This window comes from Hemicordylus capensis, chromosome 1, assembly GCF_027244095.1.
Source record: "Hemicordylus capensis ecotype Gifberg chromosome 1, rHemCap1.1.pri, whole genome shotgun sequence".
NCBI lineage: Eukaryota > Metazoa > Chordata > Lepidosauria > Squamata > Cordylidae > Hemicordylus > Hemicordylus capensis.
The window spans coordinates 361,534,044-361,557,123 of record NC_069657.1 but is presented as its reverse complement, the minus strand read 5'-3'; the positions used below and the strand labels follow the sequence as shown (position 1 = coordinate 361,557,123).

Below are 23,080 nucleotides of genomic sequence, written 5' to 3'. Positions count from 1 at the left end.
CTAACATCACATTAAATAATGAGCCAGCTTCCTTTATTGTTTGGCTTGAGAAAAGACACAGCTGGAGAGAATGAAGCAAGCCCACTGGGCCGGTCTTATGATATCATTCCAAATGATACTCTTTTATATTGGGAAGATTATTTCCCACAAGGGATAATTATTTGCAGAGGTTTGCTCTCACATTATTGGGGGAAGGGATGAAAAAACACACAAAGAAAAATAAAACTCATGTATGTGTGAGTAATTGCTCAAGCATCTTCAGATAAAATCTTGCATGTTCAAGATTATAGCCTGTATCTCCATACCTCCATACGGTGTTCTAATTTTTGTGTGGAATGAGTTCAGTTCTAGGCATCTGTATCAAGGCAGTTCTGGGCATCACACTGTATAAAGGCAGTGTGTGCACACATATATTCAGAATGGGACCTTCTTGATTAAACCTGAATGGGATCTAAAATTAATTGAGCAAACATCAAAAAATGTGTGAGCACAGGCACACAGCTCAGAGGGAACATGGCCTCCATATCTATCTAATTTCTATCCTGCCTGACATGTGCATCCTTAGGCGGTGTACATAAGTTAAAATACAATATAAAAACAAAATAAAATGATTAAAACAATTATGATATAAAATGAATTAAAATTAATTAAAAGCCTGAGAAAAAAGGTTTGTCTTAAGGGTCTTTTTAAAAACAGTCAGAGATGGAGAAACTCTGATTTTAAACAAGGAGTGCATTCTAGAGGGTCCAGGGGCAGCCACAGATAAGGCCTGGTCCACCAAACGAACCAGTGGTAGCCATAACTGGACCTCCCAGATCATCTTAATAGGTGGGAGGGTTTATAACAAAGGAGGCTCTCTCTTAAATACCCTGGACCCAAGCCATTGAGGGCTTTATAGGTAATAACCAGCATTTTGTGTTTCGTTCAGAAATGTATCGGCTGCCAATGGAGTTCTTTTAAGATTGGTGTTATATGGTCTCTTCGGGAAACCAGTCTGGCTGCCGCATTCTGCACCAGCTATAGTACAAAGACAGCCACATGTAGAGTGCATTACAGTAGCCAAGCGTGGAGGTTACCAGCTTATGTACCACTGTTTTATGGCCATTTTCTTCCAAAAATGGGCGTAGCTGACATATCAGCCAAAGTTGGAAAAAAAGCACACCTGGCCACTGCATCAGCTTGAGAAACGAGAGTGAGTTTTGTATCCAGGAGCACTCTGAAGCTACGTACTGGTTCTTTCTGGGGGAGTGTGACCCCACCCAGAACAGGCAGAGCTAAACCCTTTCTTGTTCTGACCCCCCCACCCCCCCAGTCAGTATCTCCATCTTATTTGGATTCAATTTCAGTTTGTTATTCCACATCCAGCCCATTGCCACCTCCAGGCAAACATTTAGCGAAATTATGCCATTATCTGATGAACTTGATATGGAGAAATAGATTTGGGTGTCATCAGCATATATATAACACCCCGCACCAAATCTCCTGATGATCTCTCCAAGCAGTTTCATGTAGATGTTAAAAAGCATTGGAACAACAGTCTCCAAGTGACACCATCTGGAATCTGCCAGATAGGTAGGAACAGACCCACAGTAAAACAGTGCTACCCAATCCCAACTCCCTCAGGTGACCCAGAGGGATACCATGTTCAATGGTGTCAAAAGCTGCCAGGAAATCCAACAGGATCTACAGAGTTGCACTCCCTCTTTCAATACCCAATTGGAGATCATCCATCAGACCGACCAAGGCAGTCTCAACCCTGTAGCCCACCCAAAAGCTAGTCTGAAATGGGTCTAGATAATCTGTTTCCTCGAAGACTGCCTGGATCTAAGAGGCCACCACTTTCCCAATGACCTTGCCCAACCAAGAAGATTGGAGACAAGTCTATAATTGGGTAACTCTGAGGGATCCAGTGCAGGTCTTTTCAAGTAAGGTCTAATAAGACCGTTCAGAGAGCATCCTGCCCTGCTTCAGAGAACATTTATAATATGTAATAATCTTACAACTAAGAAAAAAAATGAAAACAAAGGACTAATCACATTATGAAAGTAGGAGACACCTGTTGGCAAGAAATCCACCATGCTTAACTTCTGACACTATAAACAAACCAAGCGCTGTATCCTGTCTCTAATATTGCGTCTCACCATATGTACAGTTCTGTTGCACCTGAAGCCAGAACCAGATGTCACTATATACTTGTGGCTGCCATCATTAGTGGCTGCTACTTGTCTTGTTGCCCCTTCTTCCTCTGTAATAGTTAGTACAGCCTACCCATATTCTGATCTCAACATATTGTGTGTTTTCTCATCCCAGTACACATTGATGGGGCCTGAGCTGTTTGTGATCTTGGGGTCATGTTGGACAGCTAATTGAAAATGGCAACTCAGTGTGCAGCAGTTGGGCAAAAGGCAAATTTCCGGACCCTGTTAGACCCGATCTGATCTTTCCAGTCATGTACACTGGACTGGAATATTTTCTTAACGGTGGCAACAAATTGCCACCCTAATATTTTCTTAATGGTAGTAACAAATTGGACTGCAAAAGCTAGAAGCAGAATGTTGAGATAAGATAGCTAACACTTTTAAAAGTGAAACTCTCTGGAACAGTTGCACTTGGTAACTTTTCAGTGAAGCCTGAAACTCTTTAAAGAACCTTGAACGATGCAAATATTAAGACACCACGTATGCTTTTGGTGCCAAAAGATGTTTAAAGTGATGTTTAAAGCAAAGCATTTAGGATTTGCTTCATTTTTTGGATAAAGGACTACTAGCAAAGAAATACTGGAGAGCATTTCACATATAGAAAACATGCATGGGCGATTATTCATTTCCTATTTTAAACACATAAACTGCACTATTTTTATAAAGTGATTCATAAGCCTTTTTTTATACAGGGTTGAGCATGGATGTATATAAAAGGTATCCCTTGAAATACTACTGTGTATGTGCTGTACAGATAGCTAAGCAGCTACTCTTGGTCAATTTTTTGTGAGGAACATTTTCAATGCAATATAAAGAAAGTCAACTATTTAGACAGCTTATTAAAAATGACTTCTTAAATTTACAAGATGCAAAAAGTTTGCCAAAATTTATCCAATTATCTGCCATACCACAACAAAAATAAGTACTAAAAAGTATAAGTCTAAAATGCAATGTGATATGCTTATTTTGTGATATGGAGGAAACAGCACAGCACAAAACATATCAAATTTCAACTATCAGTTCAATGACTCATTGTTGTTATAGTTTTAAGTTATATGTTATCCTGTCATATTGGACACCTTAAGTGGTGCAGCAGAGAAATGCTTGACTAACAAGCAGAAGGTTGTGGGTTCGAATCCCCGTTGCTACTAGGGCAGCAGTGATATAGGAAGATGCTGAAAGGCATCATCTCATACTGCACGGGAGGCGGCAATGGTAAATCCCCCGTATTCTACCAAAGAAAACCACAGGGCTCTGTGGGCGCCAGGAGTCGAAATCGACTTGACGGCACACTTTACCTTTACCCATTATATTTATGGCATCGCTAGTCTTTAGCTACTGCTGCAAGCAAACTGCCATGCCATATTCCAACAGTACGCATTCTAAGAGTGAACATCCTTTTTCACTCAGTGACATCATTGCTCTGCTACCTCATTTCATGTGCAAAACCTGATCTGAACTCTCTTCTACACATACACAAAAATTCATTAATAGGTACAATGGCAGAAAAAATCCTAAGGGAAGTCCTGGTAAATTATGGATCCAGAGAGCCTAGAAGTGTACGTAGAACAGATGAACTAAATCCAAACCTGTTATTTGTCCAAACTGAGACCAAGTGTGATGTAATATTTAGAATTTCAGGTTAGGTCCAGGTTCAAATCCCTACTATGCCATGAAACTCTGTGGGTGACCTTGGGCATATACCCTCTCTCAGCTTAACCCACCTCATAGGATTCTTGTGAAGCTAAGAGGGAGGGGAGGGAGAGAACCAGATATACCATTCTGAGTTCCATGATGACATGGGTGGCATCCTATGTTCCAAACCCCTTTGCGCCTTGCTCTCTTTAAAGGCTAAAGCTGCTCTCTAAGACCTTTTCTCTGGCCAGTCTTGAGTGGATTTTAATTCGGACCTCAAGCTAAAATGCCTCTTTGTGAGATTCAAATTAGTGTTAGTTTTATTAGTTAATATTGTATTGCTTATCTTGATTAATCTGCATTCTTTCTGCATTCTGCGCACCCTTATTACCTTTAATAAATCTGATTACATTTTAACCCAATCTCTGTCATTTATTTCCAGACCAAAGTTTTGCACAAATTGAACACTGTAATCAACTGCTCCCTCTAGATTTGCTGGTTCCTCACATTAGCCCAAAACGTTAGTCAGGAGTATGCAACCAACACTCCATCCAGAGCAGTTTCAACAGACTACACTTCAAAATGCTCTGGGCAGACCTTCCTGGGGGAGCTCAATTTCTCTTAAGGGGCCACACCACCCTGGGCAAAGCGCAGCACAACACAACTCACACTATGGCTCTCACTTTGAAGGGTTTTTTGGGGGGTGGTGGTTTTTTTTTTGCTGAAGTGGCCCCCACTTGAAAAACAGTGAAGATCACTGTCAAGCTATCCTTTAGTGAAGGAAAGGAAATATGAACTTTTATGTTTCAGTTTTCTCACTCATATTCAGGGCTGATGCAGTTGTAATTGCTAACCACTTTTCAAGCAACAGAATTGCCTGCTCCTTCTGCTTGCACAAATGTGCACCCTCTCTGGTCAGTGTTACATTTGACTGTAGTGTAGCCAAACCTGTTTGGGGCTGCTAATTTGGTTAAATATGCTTCTAAACTACAATTTAGAATCCCAATGTGTGTTCCTGCAGCTTCCTTCCAATCTCTAAACCAGGCATCCCCAAACTGCGGCCCTCCAGATGTTGCTGAACTACAACTTCTAGCATACCCAGCCACAAAAAATTGTGTCTAGGGATGCTGGGAGTTGTAGTTCAGCAACATCTGGAGGGCTGCAGTTTGGGGATGCCTGCTCTAAACCATCACTCCCCATTAGGCAAACCGTCAATGTTCAAATCTACAAAAACAGCAAATATTTAATTTTTTAAAAAGTTAAATATCTCACCTTTTCAAAGCCCACCATGAAGCCTTCTGCACAACCCCTTAGTCTCTATACCCTTCTACAACTAAGCCTAAGTACATGTATATGAAATAATCACACATTCTTACTCTGTTTACTCTGCCTCCATCCTGCTCCTCCCTTAGCTGTATTCCTTACTTCTGGGAGCCCCTCAGGACAGGGACCTTTCAACTCACTTGCTGTAAACCACCATGTACATAGATAGCACTATATAAACAAAACAAAATTTCATCTCTAGAAAAAGGTATTGTGTTACTCTTTCTGCCAACAATGTTTGAAACTTAACAGAATTCAGCATGCTCTTTCCATCAAGATTGCACTGGAACACTATTAAAACACATCTCTTGAAGGCTCTGTGAAAACTGAGTAGAAGAACATTAATGCTATTTCAGTGGAAATCTAAGTAGGCAAAGAATTCTGAATGCAAATATGGAATCCTAATAAACAAGCCAGACAGGAACGGTCCTTTGATTAAGAAAATACCAACACCACAAACTTAAGTAATGTTAAATAAAACACTACACATTTCACTTGAGTAAAAATACTTGGACAGTAATTTCAAACTAAATTATTTCAGTTCTACATAAACAAACAAAGAAGAAATGAATTACACTTACCTACAAATCCTTCTTTGCCAACCAATTTAAGGGCAACTTTGTCTGCCAAAACTGAAGAGTTACCATGAGCAATATTTGCAAAAGGTCCAGCATGTACAAAAACTGGAGTACCCTAGAAGTAGCACATGAAAAAGCAAAATAGCCATCAGAGCAAGAAAAGGAAATAATTATTAGATAGGAAGCTGCCTTATACAGAGTCAGACCATCAGTCCATCTAGCTCAGTATTGTCTACACAGACTGGCAGCGGCGTCTCCAAGGTTGTAGGCAGGAGTCTCTCTCAGCACTATCTTGGTTGCAGGCAGGAGTCTCTCTCAGCACTATCTTGCAGATGCTAGGGAACCTGGAACCTTCTGCATGCAAACGTTCTTCCAATTCGAGCAAGGATCTTTTGCAGCCTTACTAGCTGAGATCCTTTTGATGAGGTGTGGACAACAGCCCACAATCTACTCTAACTCCCACATGAGCCAGGCTTTCTTATTTCATCCCCACTGAAACCTCTAACAGGTCCCCGCACGTCTTTCTCAATGAGAGACCAGCACCCATCCAACATCCTTCCACCTCTTCTGAGAAGCCCCCCACATGCCCACCTCCACCCTGTCAGTCATTTCTCTTCCTCTTCCTCTTCTTCAATAGCAATCCTAGCAAGAACCCCTTGTGAATATCCCTCGCCAGAATAGGCAATCACTCGCCCACTGCCACCATCCACTCACTGTCCCCATGTTCACTATATATATTTCATGTGGAGTAAGATGTGATATTGCCTGGAGTGAAAAGGGGGTAGAATGGGATGCAAGGCAAGGAAGGGGCCTTTGTGTGAGGTCCCTGGACACGAATGCATTTTGATCCCTGGAACTAGTACCAAAACTTTGCTTCTACCTTAAATCAAGGTATTTTTCTATAGCCATCTTGGACAGCTCCAGGTGCAGGAAGTCAGCACCTCGGCTAGAGCCAAGCAGGGTCACAGAAATTGGATAACACAACTTCGATGGAGTGTTGCTCCAGTAGCCTTTCAGAGCAGACTGGCAGCTTTTGCTTGAGCCCCACCCTCTTCCTTTAAAGAGGTTCCTTCCTGGTTTTGCATATGCTGGCTTCAGCTATGCTACAGGCCTCTGACAATACTAGCAAGTCCTCAGGGGATTTCTCCAAGTTGGAGGATGTAGGCAGGGCTGAGTACTTTGGCCGGAGTTGCAGGAGGAAATCAGGAAGGCTTCAAGGAGAGGCAGGGCAGTAATAATGGGTGACTTCAATTACCAACACATAGACTGGGTAAATTCACAGTCAGGTAATGACAAAGAGGTCAAATTTCTAGATACGTTGAATGACTGTGCCCTAGAACAGTTGGTCTTGGAACCAACCAGAGAGAAGGCGACCTTGGACTTCATCCTGACTGGCACCCAGGACCTGGTGTGGGATGTCAATGTCATCGACCCTTTAAGGAAGAGTGACCATAGTGCCATCAAATTCAGCATACATGCAGGAAGAGAATCACCAAAGAAGTCTAACACAGACACTTTGAATTTCAGGAGAGGAAACTTCTCCAAAATGAGGAGTATGGGGAAAAGAAAGCTGAAAGAGAAAATCAGGAGAGTCACTTTGCTACAGAATGCATGGAGTTTACTTGAAACCACAGTACTAGAAGCCCAGTTAGATTGTATACCCCAAAGGAGGAAAGGTACCACTAAGTCTAGGAAGATGCCAGTAAGGATAACAAGTAAAGTCAAGGAAGCCATAAAAGGGAAGAAGACTTCCTCCGAAATTGGAAGGCCTGCCCAAATGAGGAGAACAGAAAGGAACACAAACTCTGGCAAAAGTAATGCAAAGTGACAATAAGAGGTGAAAAGAGAGTTTGAGGAACATTTAGCTAAAAGCATCAGGGGAATAACAAAAACTTCTTTAAATACATCAGATGCAGGAAACCTGCCAGGGAGGCGGTTGGACCTTTGGATAATGAGGGAGTGAAAGGGATTATTAAGGAGGATATGGAGGTTGCAGAGAAACTGAATGAGTTCTTTGCGTCTGTCTTCACGGCAGAGGATACTGAGCATATACCTGTTCCTGAACCAGGCTTTTTAGGGATGGAGGCTAGAGAGCTGAGTCAGATAGCAGTGACAAGAGATGATGTTCTAAACTGTCTAGAAAAACTGAAAACTAGCTAATCGCCACGGCCAGACGGCATCCATCCTAGAGTCCTCTTAGAACTCAAATATGAAATTGCTGACCTCCTTGCTAAAATATATAACTTATTATCTCTGCAATCAGGCTCTGTACCAGAGGACTGGAAAGTAGCAAATGTAACACCGATTTTCAAAAAGGAATCTGGGGCGATCCGGGAAATTACAGACCGTTTAGCTTAACGTCTGTTCCAGGCAAATTGATGGAAAGCATCCTAAGGATAAAATTGTAAAGCACACAGAAGAACAAGCCCTGCTCGGAGACAACCAGGTAAATCACACAGGTAAAGGTAAATCTTGCTTCACAAACCTTTTGGAGTTCTTTGAGAGTGTCAACAGGTGTGTGGACCAAGGTGATCCAGTTGACATAGTATACCTGGACTTCCAAAAAGCTTTTGACAAAGTTCCTTATCAAAGACTCCTGAGGAAACTTAGCAGTCATGGGATAAGGGGATAAGTACAAATGTGGATTGCTAACTGGTTGAAAGACAGGAAACAGAGGGTAGGTATAAATGGAGAGTTTTCACAATGGAGGGAAGTAAGAAGTGGGGTCCCCCAGGGATCTGTACTGGGACCGGTGCTTTTTAATTTATTCATAAATGATCTAGAAGCAGGGGTAAGCAGCGATGTGGCCAAATTTGCAGATGATACCAAACTCTTCCGGGTAGTGAAATCCAAAACGGATTGTGAGCAGCTCCAAAAGGATATCTCCAAACTGGGGGAGTGGGTGACAAAATGGCAAATGCGGTTCAATGTTAGCAAGTGTAAAGTGATGCACTTTAGGATGAAAAACCCCAACTTCAAGTATACATTGATGGGATCTGAGCTGTCAATGACAGGTCATGGTGGACAGCTCATTGAAAGTGTTGACTCAATGGGCGGAAAAGGCCAATTCCATGCTAGGGATCATTAGGAAGGGGATTGAAAATAAAACTGCTAATATTATAATGCCCTTATACAAAACTATGGTGCAGCCACACCTGGAATACTGTGTACAATTCTGGTCACCACATCTAAAGGAGGACATTGTAGAACTAGAAAAGGTGCAGAAGAGGGCAACCAAGATGATCAGGGGCCTAGAGCACCTTCCTTAAGAGGCAAGGCTACAACACCTGGGGCTATTTAGTTTAGAAAAAAGACGACTGCAGGGGAGACATGATAGAGGTCTATAAAATCATGCATGGAGTGGAGAAAGTGGATAGAGAGAAATTCTTCTCCCTCTCACATAACACTAGAACCAGGGGTCATCCCATGAAATTGATTGCCGGGAAATCTAGGACCAACAAACAAAGTATTTTTTCACACAACGTATAATCAACTTGCGGAATTCTCTGCCACAAGATGTGGTGACAGCCAACAACCTGGATGGCTTTAAGAGGGGCTTGGATAATTTCATGGAGAAGAGGTCTATCAATGGCTACTAGTTGAAGGGCCACCTCCAGCCTCAAGGCAGGATGCCTTTGAGTACCAGTTGCAGGGGAGTAACAGAAGGAGAGAGGGCATGCCCTCAATTCCTGCTATAGGCTTCCACTGGCATCTGGTGGGCCACTGTGTGAAACAGGATGCTGGACTAGATAGGCCTTGGGCCCAATCCAGCAGGGTTGTTCTTATGTTCTTACGGCCATGGTAGAGGAGTAAGCTTGAGCCCTCTGCTATTTTATTTTTTTGCGGGGGAGGGGAGGAGGGCAAGCTACACAGGGTTACTCAGGGTCTAGATCTTAATTTTTATTAATTGTGTTAATTTTTTATTTTCATTTTGTATCTGTTAAATTAGTGTTGTGAACTACTTCAAGCAGTAGTTTTCTGGAGGGACAGAGTATTAATATTTCAAATACATAAACAATAAATAGGTTATACCTACCCTCTCACATCCCCCAGGTATGATGATGGGGGGCAGGGTCCTGGATCAAGGGTCATGATACCAGAAGGGTGTGTGTGCTAGGTGTTCAAGGTGTGCAATGAGTGCGCAGAAAGATTCTGTGCTTAAATTGATATCCACGTTTAAAGCCTGTGCTTGTGCTATTCCAGCACCATATGACTGGGCTTTTAAAAATGAATAAATAAATTCACACAATTCTTGGTTGCTGGGGGACTCTAAAAAAATCCTCTCTCTCCAGCTTTCTTTCTCCTTAGAAAAGGGTGACCAAGACATCTGGTATTGCTACTTCCAACTACAGTGGGCCAGCTGCTTAAAAAATATTAGTTTAACTCAGAAATTAAGAGAAAAAATATACTATCTGTGGCTCTTTTTAATTCACCTTTTGATTCATGGGATTCTAATAAGTGTCTGATTGAATGGCTATAAAATTCTTCTAGGAACCCATGGCGATCCCATCTGTGAAAACACAAGTTGTCTTTCATTAATGGAGAAGGCCAAGGAACCAAAGAAAGGAATGCAATATAAGGGAGGGAGAGTTTTATCCAAAGCAAGGAAACTGTGATCTAATAACTATTCTGCTTTCTGTGCTTCGAAACTGAAGGATAAGCCAGAGGATAATGGCAGAAGTATACAGAAGGATACAGCTTTGAAGCTGTAGGATAATGGCAGAAGTCGTACTATCATTGTCACTGAACAAATAAAATTAAGATTTGTTCTCCTTAAATCCCTGGAAACATTCATTGATCATTTTTTAATCAGGAAAATAATTTTAGATCAATACTAGTAAACTAACTGAACCCGCACAGAGCATCTGTGTGCCAGGACTTTGCTGCTCTCCTAGCCCCCTGCCACAGCCCCTGCTTTATTGCTCAGTGTCAGCCACCCACTCTCAGCTGCCCCCTCCTGTTCGCCCCCTTCTCACTGCTCACTCATTCTCTCCTTGCTCCCCACTTACTCATTCGCCCCCTCCCCACCACTCACTCAGTCACTCGCCCCCTATCCATTCCTATTCCTTATCTGACAATGGAATCCCCACTGCCCAATCACCATGGTGCTTCAGCCAGTAAGCTGCCATGTACACAAAGTCTTACAGCACATATTACAGTGCAGGATCTTCACTAGCAGAGAAGTACTTTATTACTGAGATAATGAATATGAAGCTTTAAAGTGCTATATGAATGCACTTTAGAAGAATTTGCATTCTACTAATATACATTAGAAGTGGTAGTAGTATTTTACTGGTGTCTTCCACTGAAAGGCAAATTCTCTCAGTCAAATGACAGCTACTTTCTATGCAAACATAATAAAACTGCAGATCTTTACCAAGTAATCTATTTTAACAGTTACTTCATAAGTGATGGAACCATGCATGCTAAAAATATTATCTTAAAGATAATCTAGCATGCATATTTTGTTGGTGTTATTCTTCATCATTCATGAGATCTGCTAATCCTTTTATTGAATTATGCTGAAATGTTGCTACATATACCCATATGCCCATCCTATATGGCCACATGAAAAGGCAAGACTGGGAAAACCAAATTAGATTCAGAGAAAGCTGGTTGTCATAAAATTCACCACATAAATGTAAACCCTCATATACAAAGTATGTGAGAAGGCAAAAAGATTTTCCACAAAGTAATAATGTTCTTTTTTTTAAAGGAACATACATACTATGAACAACCATTTTAATAAAAGATATCTCTCTCTGTCTCTACATGCTCCTTGTCATTTTGAAAGTTAAAAGGATTGTCTTGTGTTAATGTGTTTGCTGAAAGTGGGTTCAGAAGTCATGATTAAATGTCAGTTCTGTGTGACGTCTCTTAGCCTTGGGAAAATGCATATCCCCCTTCCCTTACTCATACATGAATGGGAAGAATTCTATTTCCAACTAAGGTTAAGAACAATCAGATCTGTTGTGACTTCCAAAATGACTGATCTTGGGGGTATTCTAATGTACTGAATTTATATAAACCACAATGTGAACCTAGTGTTTGAAGTGGGTTTCACAGCTTGAATTTTTACAAGTACATTAGGGGGGAAATCAAGATTGGTCCATTCAGTTATCATGACCAAACTTGGTTTGGTCCCAATCTCAGCTAAAAGCAGAATTCTTCCAACTCGCACGCAGACAAGGAAGAGGGGTGCATGCACTCCCAAAGCTACAAGATGTTGTGTAGAAGCAACATTTAACAGTGGTTCTATTTGACCTCTGTACCTAACCTATGTCTCTATTTTGTAAGTATATTTGAATTTATTACATAAGCCTCATAAAATGACAGGCTACATTTTATAATACTTCAGTCTTTGCTGTCTGAACTGGAGCATTCCAAATCCTAACCCAGCTGCTTGATTAACGCACAAGTATTTGTAGACACTGCAGTTTCCTCTAAGATACTACTTTAAAAAAAAGAAAGCGGGGGGGGAGGGAAGAGGGGTTCTGTTTACTTGATTGGATGGGAAACCAGACTTCATCATTTCTGTTCCAGAACTGTAAAAGTAATATATGTCATAGCATCACAGCCAAACTCCCAAGGAGTGGAAGTTTAAGGAGGTATTTAAGAATGAATACATTGTAGCCTCAGTTCTAAACTCTATTTCTAGCACAGGCCCTCTATGGAAGTTCTTATGTTCTTGGACACAAGGAAAAAGAATCATTTCCCAACTTTTCTTGTAAGAAGTTAATGTAAATAAAATATTAAAAGAGAGAAAGATCCATGCAGTGCAAGCAGCACAGTTTAATACCTTTTAACACGTATTCTGTCAATTTAGATATGGACTTAAAAAGAAGAGAAGTGAAAGGTTAGCGTTACACGTGGTTTAAAAACTGAGACTCACCTCTAATGTTTGCATCAATGTTGGCTTAATTGCATCCTTCATCAAAACAGAAAGGGCACCAGTTACTCCCTGAGAGAAAGAGAGAGATTATATTAAAGTATTGCTTAACCATTTAAGATAATCTAATTTAAAACTTAAAAGAAATTAAAAAAAACTAGATCAGGGAATCAGAAGTATAAAGCAGTATACCTCTAAATACCAGATCTTAGGGACATTCAGTGGGTGGCGTTTATTCCCTGATTATGAATTTTTTGGAACATCTGACTGGAGACTTTTGGGAACTGGATATTAGATTTGATGGAGTCTTGGTCTGACTCAGCAAGACACTTCCAATGAGGCACAAGCACCTGAGACCATAGGACAAGTGATTTTTTCCAAGGGTATCTATAAGACACCCGTGCATCTGCAACCAGAAAGCCAGGTATGCAGAGGTTACACTAAACCATGGTTTAATAATGGGTTAATATGACTATATACTCACCCCTTCCTCTTTGTACATGAGCAAAGTTTTCAACAGTTTATACAACTGGAATTTCATATCTCTGAGATTGTCACACTAAACCATGATTAAACCTTAATCCAAATCAGGGATTAATTATAAAAAGAAAAGTGGTGGTCATCTTGTGAGTTTTCTTTCCACAGTCATTCTTATCTCAATTTCCTGCTCTCTAGAAGGAACATAATTTTGAAATACATCATTTTCATGGGGACAGAGGTGAAGAAATAGCGTTTCCCCCCATTACATTCTGAACTTCTTTTTTCAATTTAATTTGATAACTGTCTTAAGGCAAATGGCATGAAAATCCAAATGGAGACTCTGATTAGGTATTTTGCGCAATCAAACTTGAAAAGGCCTATTCTATTAAAACAAAAACACACACAAGAAAAGATGAATTATCATTAGAAAGGACCCCTTAAACGAGGCCTAACAAAGTTAGCCCAAAAGCAACTGGAGTCTACAATTTCAGGACAACATCCTCACCTGTATACTATTTGCAAAATGAGTATATTATCAGAGGCCACTGGATGACAATATTTTTAAACAGTTATTGTACAGTAACTTGAGAAGCTTCCCTACTAAACAAATAACTACATATTTATTTAATATTCCTCTTGGCTGCTGAAACACTAAACTTGGGCATGCCAGTTTAATTTGCCATGGAGATATGGCCTCTGTCTATCAAATGTTTGCAGCCAAACTGCAATTTAGTCTTCAGAACTCTGTTCAATGAAGACCATATTTTGGCAACAAATTCTGTAGTTCCATTACAGAGGCTGACTTCTTAAAATCCATTACACTTCTGAAAAGAGCCTCTGAGTGTATGAAATATTCAACAATTTATCTTTCCCCCCCTCTGCTTCCTCCCACCTCCAACGCTTACAGCATCTGGTTTTCATCTGCCAATGTGTATTTTAGATTTTATTACACTACACTGAAAATGTGGTATAGCACCCTGAAATTAAGAGCAATTGCATATTTGCAGGGTATATTAAAACATTATTCACATCCGGAACAAATGAAAGAAAGGAGGAATTAGTGGTTTAGACTGACCATTAAATAATGAATTGAAGACTACTTGTCAAAACTGCATTTTACTATGGAGAAAATTAGGCAACTAAAAAAATGTATGGGTTTCTTAACACATGATAAGAGTTAAATGGGAGTATACACTCAGAGTGACATTCAAATATTTCTGAGACTTACAATTTAGGATACTGTTCTTGTTTTACAAGAGTTTATTTGTGGGTGCACTCACTCCCACAACTTAATCTGGAAAATAGCCCCCTTCTTTAAATAAAGTGCTTTATAGGGACAAAAGTGTATGCATGTTGTTGAGTTTGGGGGTCCCTTCTCAATGTATTCGACTTTTAGGTCCAACCTTCAGCACAGCACCAACCATGTTTTCCGCATAATCCTGGCCTGCAGTCATGTGCATGTACTGTAGCTTGCTGCTGTTTTAGTAAAGGACTTTGGATGCAAGTATTATCCAACAATGTAATAGGGGAAATACAAGATTCCATATCTGACATTTTACAGGGAAATACTATTGGAACCAACTAGTAGGGATGTGCACAAGCCAGTTCAGCACCTCATCTGGGAAGCGCCGAATCAGCTCAGGCACCGGCCTTCAAACCAGTTCAGCAGGGCAGGGAACAGTTCCCTTAAAAAGCAGGTAAGCAGCTACTTATCTGCGCATCCCCACCCTGCTACTTTTCCGGCAGTGGCGCCTGCTCTCCAGAAGGCCATGCACTGCAGCTGTGCGTCACCTTTGGGAGAGTGGGCGCTGCCAGTGGAAAAGTGGTGGGGGTGGAGATGAACAGGTAAGTAGTTGCTTACCTGCCTTTTAAGGGAACTGCTCCCTGCCATGCCAGGGGCTGCCCAAGCAGCTCATGCACATCCCTACCAACAAGCAGCTATTTCCAAATTAGATTGGGGTGATAGGGCAAAGGCGGGAGGCAGTCAGCCCCACAAATCCAATGCGAATCAGTCAATGAGGATCCTCTGCTAGTGGGCATTCAACCTACTCATGTTCTAACTGATGAGGGGAGAAAGGCACCATCTGCTTCTGGGTTCTATCATTCCCTGAAACATGGAGCTATTCTTCTAGGTCTTCTGTGCCACTGCAGGGGGGGCCTGCCCCACATTTTGAGCTTATACAGCTCAGTTTGAGCCTACCTACACAGCCGTAGGTAACAAAAAGATTTCAGCCCACTGAAGCTGGTAAGTGCTCATTTATGGTGCAATGCTGGCAAGGAAGGCCACAGTCTGGTTCATGTGAGACCCAGGGTTGTTGCTGTCTGTTCCCTCCCTGCAGGTGAGCGATGTGGAATACCTGCCCTCTCACCCTCTTCACCATCGCCTCCACCCACTGCGTTCATAGTGAGTGGAGGCATTAAGAAGGGCAGGCGGGTGTTCCCCATTGCCCTTCTTGCTGCTGCTGTGAAAGCAGCGGGTGGAGGCAGTGGTGGCAAGGGTGGGCAAGTGGGCGGGTGTTCCCCCATCACCCGCCTGCCCTCTTCGTCACCACAAAGCAACAGGTAGCAGCGACGGTGAGGAGGGGGAGTTTGTGCTCCCCATTGTCCACCCACCCTCTTGCCTGCTGTGGCCAGGAGGGCACTTGGGCGGGTGATGGGGTGATGGAGGGTACCCAGGCAGGTGACATGGGCGGTGGGAAGCACTCAGGAGTTTTCACCTAGGGTGCTCTTGAGCCTTGGATCAGCCCTGCCTGTCACCAGCAGTTTTGACCAATGTAGCCTCCCATTTGATTCTTCAGTCACTGGCATATGCTCAACAAGAGATGCAACAGAACCCTGAATTAACTAACTAATCAATCAATCAATCAGTTAATTAATTAATTGAACACAGATTAAATGAGTATTTTATTTTTTTTAAAAAAGCTACACTGTGCCTTTAAAATCAAAATAAATACTTGTTGGAAGTATTTTATGGTTCATACCAAATCTTCTGCTGTCACTGGTTCTCCTTTTTTGTTGTTAGCCACAACAATTTTCCCCAGTCTCTCTTTCATATCTGACAGACTGCTGGTCAGGGCTAAGATTGCCATGATTTCACTTGCAACGGCTATGTCAAACTGAGTCTGCAAGGAGAAAAGTAGAAGTTGAAGCTTTAATCCAGACCTTTTTTTTAAAAAATTGATCTACCTTTTGCTACTTTAAGTATGTAATCTTTATTACAGTCACAGGCCAGAAAAATCACAATCCAAACAGCTGATAAATACATTATGGAAGAGTAATAAGCTGTTGCCAAGTTCTACAAGTAGTTAAGCAAAATTTGGCAGTGTTTGAAAAACATCATTCTGATTAGAGAGCAAATGTTGAAGATAGAAGAAATTCATGTGGCCTGGAAAGTTAGTTAATAAAGGTGTTATATACTGGTCATGAATATTTCTATATAAGACACAATATAGTAAAACATGGGGTGTTGTTTCGATGGCACCTACCCACATGGGCAAAGCAGGCTACATAGCAGTTTTCTTAAATGTTCCTTCCAAAACAGCTGTGGGTAGAATATTAAAATGAGCTAATATTAAAGCCCTTCAATATTTCGGCACTGTGATTTGGCTTAAATATCTGAAAGATTTAAAAATGTCTACAAGATTTATTACCCAAGAAGACGTCTCTAGGTGTGAGGGATTCTTCTATTTGCCTTTCCATGTCTACAGTTTGTTGTCCGAGTGCTGTTTTGGCCGGGTTAAAACTCAGTACTAATAAAGGCATCTAATGTAAATCCATAGGGATGCAACTTATTTTGGAGGAATCTTTTCCAACTTGTAGCAAAATTATCAATTAGAAACAGTGGCGCTAATCCTAGTTGTGGGGGGTAGGAATCAGCCTTAACCAATCAAAAATAGTAATCCACAATCCAGTCTCAACTACACCTGCTGTTCTACTGAACATTCATAAATTCTTAGTAGAGTGCTAGAAGCCAGACAGAACACACGGCCTTTCATTTTCCAGATAGCTTACACTCTAAAGAATTGTCCAGATGACTCCAGTTTCAGGAACAGGACTGCTAGATCAGCACCTTGATTCCTCTGTTTCAGATATATTAAAAACACTGATCTAATATACAATCCCAGTGATGTGAATTCCGAGTCACGGCACCAAATTGATGTGAATTCCAGTTCGTCCTGGGTCCGCCTTTTGCTAATCAAACAGACTCAGTGGGAATCAATTAGAGGCATTTTATTGCACTGCAGTTGCAACAGGTAATCAGAGAGCTTTACGCTCTCAAACTGATTACAAATTGGTTACAGGTGCATCTTACATTTATACAAACAATCTGAATGATGCTGATACCCTAGACATAGTATACGTGGCAACAAAATGGTGGACTACGTATCTAGTACGCATGCGAATGATTCATTGTTCATCTGGTGATCACTCCTTATTTGGTTACATCCTGTTTTCTTAACTGTCAGCAAAGAACAGTGAGAATCCTGTGAGAACCAAGTTTCTTTAGATACAATTTAGTGGAGAGAGATAATGACGTTGATCATGTGAGGCCGTGATGTCCCTGAGCTGGCCTGAGCTGGGCTGGGGTTACTTTAAGTTCGAGTGAGGTATTCTAAGTAAAATGGAGTTACTTTGGTTTTCCACATCACCAGGATAAGGCCTAAAGGGACATGATGAATGAAACCTTGTTGAATGAAGCTAAGCAGGTCTGGCCAGTGCCTGGATGGGAGAATTACTGGGAACCCTATATGCATAGCTTTGAATATTTTATTTATTTATTTGATTTGATTTGATTTGATTTGATTTGAATACCACCCTTCCAAAATGGCTCAGGGCAGTTTACAATTAAAACACACTACTAAAACTCTTTTAAAACTAGCTCTTTTTAGTAAAGAGCTAAAACAAATTAAAAAACAATAGAACAATTAACAATTTAAATACATTTTAAAACAACAATTAAACAATTACAGTGATTAAAAACCCCAAAATCGGGTTTTGGATTTTAAAATAAACCAGAAATTAAAACCCCCACAATTTAGGAAGCTGAAAAAGCTTGGGTGAAAAGAAGGGTTTTCAGGTGTTTTTTGAAAATTGCCAAAGATGGGGAGGATCGTATCTCAGCAGGGAGCACATTCCACAATCTCGGCAGCGACCGAGAAGGCCCGTCTCTGTGTAGCCACCAAACCAGTTGGCGGTAACTGGAGACGGACCTCCTCAGATGACCTCAATGGGCAGTGGGGCTCATAACAAAGAAGACGCTCTCTTAGATACCCAGGGCCTAAGCCATTTAGGGCTTTGTAAGTTATAACTAGCACTTTGTATTTTGTCCGGAAACCTATTGGCAGCCAGTGTAGCTCCATCAGTAAAAGAGTAACATGGTCTCTCTGAGATGACCCAGAGACCAACCTGGCTGCCGTGTTCTGAACCAACAGAAGTTTACTGACTACGTACAAAGGCAGCCCCACATAGAGCGCATTACAAAAGTCAAGTCTGGAGGTTACCAGCAGATGTACCACAGTTTTGAAGTCATTGATCTCGAGAAACGGGCGCAGCTGGCATATCAGCCGGAGCTGATAGAAAGCACCCCTGGCCACTGTCTCAACCTGAGAAACCAGGGAGAGGTGTGAATCCAGAAGTACTCCCAGACTGCAAACTTGTTCCTTTTGGGGAAGTGTGACCCCATCTAGAACAGGCAGATCAAAATTGTCTCTAGAGTTCTGACCCTGCACAATAAGTACCTCCGTCTTATCTGGATTCAGCTTCAGGTTATTCTCCCTCATGCAGCCCATTACTGCTTCCAGACAGGCATTTAGGGAGGATATGCCAACTCCTGAAGAAGGTGACATGGAGAAGTAGATCTGGGTGTCATCAGCATACTGGTAACACCCAGCTCCAAATCCCCTGATGATCTCTCCCAGCAGTTTCATGTAGATGTTAAAAAGCATTGGAGAAAGTATGGAGCCTTGAGAGACACCATACTTAAGCTCAGATTTTGAAGAGCAACAGCCTCCAATCGACACCATCTGGAATCTATCCGAGAGATAGGAGCGGAGCCACTGTAAAACAGTGCCTCCCACCCCCAACACCCTCAGATGTTCCAGAAGGATACTATGGTCAATAGTATCGAAAGCCGCTGAGAGATCCAAGAGGACCAACAGAGTCACGCTTCCTCTGTCAATTGCCAATTGGAGATCATCCATCAGGCCGACCAAGGCAGTCGCCACCCCATAGCCCGCCCGAAAACCAGTTTGAAATGGGTCTAGATAATCAGTTTCCTCCAAGACCGCCTGGAGCTGAGAGGCCACCACCCTCTCAATTACCTTGCCCAGCCATGGAAGGTTGGAAACAGGCCTATAATTGCTCAACTCTGAGGGATCTAATGCAGGTTTCTTTAGTAGAGGTCTGATGATTGCCTCCTTAAGACAAGGAGGAATCCTGCCCTCCCTCAGAGAAGCATTTATGATATCCACCAGGCTGTTTACAACAACCTCCCTGCTAGATCGAACAAGCCATGTTGGACAAGGGTCAAGAGAACAAGTGGTAGGCCTCACTGATCCAAGCAGCTTGTCCACATCCTCAGGAGTCACAAACTGAAACCGATCGAGTCGAATCACATAAGAAGAGTCGTTGGGCACCTCCAGCTCAGACATCAAATTAACTGTGGAATCTCCATCTAGGCTGGCCCGAATCCGAGAGATTTTATCTGCGAGAAACCCTTTAAACACATCACAGCGGGTAACTGATGACTCCAAATTCTGGTTCGGGGGGGGGGCAGATACTAATCCCCTCACAACCCTGAACAAGTCTGCTGGACGTGAATTCGCAGAGGCAATACGGGCAGAAAAGACCCGCCTCTTTGCTGCACATATTGCCTAAGCATAGATCTTTAGATATGCTCTATGTCGCAATCTGTCAGATTCGAGCTGAGTCTTCCTCCACTTGCGCTCCAGTCGCCTACCTTGCCACTTCAGCCCCTGTAGATCTTCTGTATACCAAGGGGCCAATTCTGAAGCGGGTCAGAGGGGACACTTGGGAGCAATCGTGTCAACTGCCCTGGTGAGCAAGTTGTTCCAATTCTCAACCAGGGCATCAACAGGATCACCACCAAAGCCAACATTAAATCCCTCCAGGGCTTCTTGGAATCTTAATGGATCCAATAACCTCTTTGAGCGGACCATTCTAATGGGACCCTCGCCCCTGTGGAGGTGGGAAGTGGTTGTAAGTCTAACCTTCACCAGATGGTGGTCTGTCCATGACAATGGGGAAACCACAGGAGTCCCCACCCATGGAACACCACCCTGATCAGAGTAAAATACCAAATCAAGCGTGTGACCTGATCTCTCAGTGGCTTTTGATACTATTGACCATAGTATCCTTCTGGAATGTCTGAGGGGGTTGTGGGTGGGAGGCACTGTTTTACAGTGGTTCCGCTCCTACCTCGGACAGATTCCAGATGGTGTCAATTGGAGATTGTTGCTCTTCAAAATCTGAGCTTAAGTATGGTGTCCCTCAAGGCTCCATACTCTCTCCAATGCTCTTTAACATCTACATGAAACTGCTGGGAGAGATCATCAGGGGATTTGGAGCTGAGTGTTACCAGTACACTGATGACATTCTACTTCTCCATGTCAACTTCTTCAGGAGTTGGCATATCCTCCCTAAATGCAGGTCTGGAAGCGGTAATGGGCTGGATGAGGGAGAATAAACTAAAGTTGAATCCAGATAAGGCCATGGAAACTTACATTTAATGTAAAGCCTTCCATTTGGAAATATCTCAACTGTGAGGATTCTACTGCTGGTGGGATGTGTACATGTGGACACCTGCCCCCACTGAAACTAAATAATACTTCATTCAAATGTGATTGTGAGCTACCTTTGATGAAGACATTATGCTTGGCAGACAAGTTCAGGCAAATTGCTTCAACTTGGCAGTCTGTAAGGACACTTTCCTACATCAATGCAATGAATACGCAAAATGTACAATGAAGCCGTATATGATCAATGCAGGTGAGCCACTGTAATCCCACTAAAGGATTATAGTAGGTTTCATCTTGGAGAGACCATATTAATCCTGTATTGAAAGAGCTACATTGGCTGCCGATAGGTTTCCGGGCAAAATACAAGGTGCTGGTTATAACCTATAAAGCCCTAAATGGCTTGGGCCCTGGGTATTTAAGAGAACATCTTCTTCATCATGAACCCCACCGCATATTGAGATAATCAGGAGAGGTCCATCTGCAGTTGCCACCGGCTCGTCTGGTGGCTACTCAGGGACGGGCCTTCTCAGCTGCTGCCCTGACGCTTTGGAACGTGCTCCCTGCTGAAATAAAAGCCTCACCATCTCTGACAATTTTTTTTAAAAAATTCTTCACCCTTTTAATTAATTAGGCTTTTTATTAAAGACAGTTTTAATAGTTTTAACATTGTTTTAAGGTTTTAAATTATTGCAATGTTTTAGCTTTTTGTTGTCATTTATTTTAATCAATGTTTTAATTTCTCTGTTGTCATTTATCTCTTTTAATTAATGTTTTAACTTTTCTGTTTTTTGTTGTACACCGCCCAGGGACGTAAGTTTTGGGTGGTATAAAAATATGTTAGATAGACAGATAGGGCAACACGGTTCCTATTACAAACCTTCAGTCTTGGAACAAGCTTTCACTGCCCTTTTATCCTGCATCATATCAAATTATGAAGATAGATGGTACCATAAAGTCACGAGAAATAGATCTCACTTCAGTGCACAGTCTATTTCAGGCTCCAAAACCAGATGACCATGACTTCATACATAGCAACAATGTCTACCCATCTAACTCTCCTGATCCACTGGCTCTAATAGCCTTATGTGCTTCTGGGTAGGGATTTTATTTTTATTTATTTATTTATTTATTTTTACATTTCTATACCGCCTTTCGTTAAAAGAAAACCCCAAGGCGGTTTATAAAAATTAAAACATACAATAAAAACATCAAGCAATAAAAACATCAAGCAATAAAAACATCAAGCTAAAAACATATAAAACAGGGATAAAAACAATACAACAAATAAAAACACAGTAAAAACGATTATGTAAAAGCCTGGGTAAAAAGCCAAGTCTTTAAAAGCTTTCTAAAAGCCGTGATGGAGTCTGAGGAACGAATGGCCACTGGGAGAGCATTCCAGAGTCTAGGAGCAGCAACAGAGAAGGCCCTGTCCCGAGTGCACGACAGCCGGGCCTCCCTCATTGTCGGCACCCGGAGCAGGGCCCCCTCAGATGTCCTCGTCAAGCTGTGTCCGAATGTTCGGATGTGTCCGAACCGGTCTGGAGGCCATTTTAGAGGCCTCCAAACCAGACGTGGCCTGGTCTGGTGGTTCGGCACTGAGGGGGGTCTCCCTTTAAGGACACGGGGGTGTGTGTTGTACTTACCCCTCCCGCCGCTTTCCCCCCTCCGGCGCTCCGTTTTTCAACAAGGTTTTGGGCGTGGCAGTGTTCCCTCCTGATGCCCCTGCCCCCGTCATTAGCAGGAAATGGCGGAAGTAACCACCACACATGTGCCTGCTGCCCCGTGCACGTCATGCACGCAATGTGCGACTTGTGTGGCGGATGCGCGCGGGGCGGTGGGCGCATGCGTGGTGGCTACTTCCACCATTTCCTGCTAACAACAGGGGCAGAGGTGGCAGGAAGGAATGCTGCCACCCCCAAAACTTTGTTGAAAAACGGAGCGCCGGAGGGGGGAAAGCAGCAGGAGGGGTAAGTACAACCCCCCGCCCTTAAATCAAGATCCCCCTTGACGCCAAACTGCGCCTCCATGCACATCTCTACTTCTAAGCAGATCTGTCCTCATTACCCACAAAGGACGAACTGTTGATCTCTAAGCCCTTTAGAGGACATAGCAGTACTGTTCTTGTAACTTAAGGACCAACTGCTCAGTTTAATTAATTTGTTTATTGCGAGTTTTCATGTTCTACATATTATTAGTATTTTTACACAAGAATGGTGG

General features: G+C 42.2%; 1 protein-coding gene across 2 annotated transcripts in view; it reads right to left on the bottom strand.

The window, feature by feature from the left end:
* MTHFD1L (methylenetetrahydrofolate dehydrogenase (NADP+ dependent) 1 like) overlaps positions 1-23,080 on the bottom strand; it is a 226,496-nt gene that overhangs the window by 125,144 nt on the left and 78,272 nt on the right. For both annotated transcript variants that reach the window (XM_053292356.1, XM_053292364.1), the window contains 3 exons: positions 16,085-16,225; positions 12,627-12,695; positions 5,738-5,849 (listed from right to left, as the gene is read on the bottom strand). In XM_053292356.1, coding sequence (XP_053148331.1) covers positions 5,738-5,849; positions 12,627-12,695; positions 16,085-16,225 — 322 coding nt within the window. The remainder of the gene's footprint in view (positions 1-5,737; positions 5,850-12,626; positions 12,696-16,084; positions 16,226-23,080) is intronic.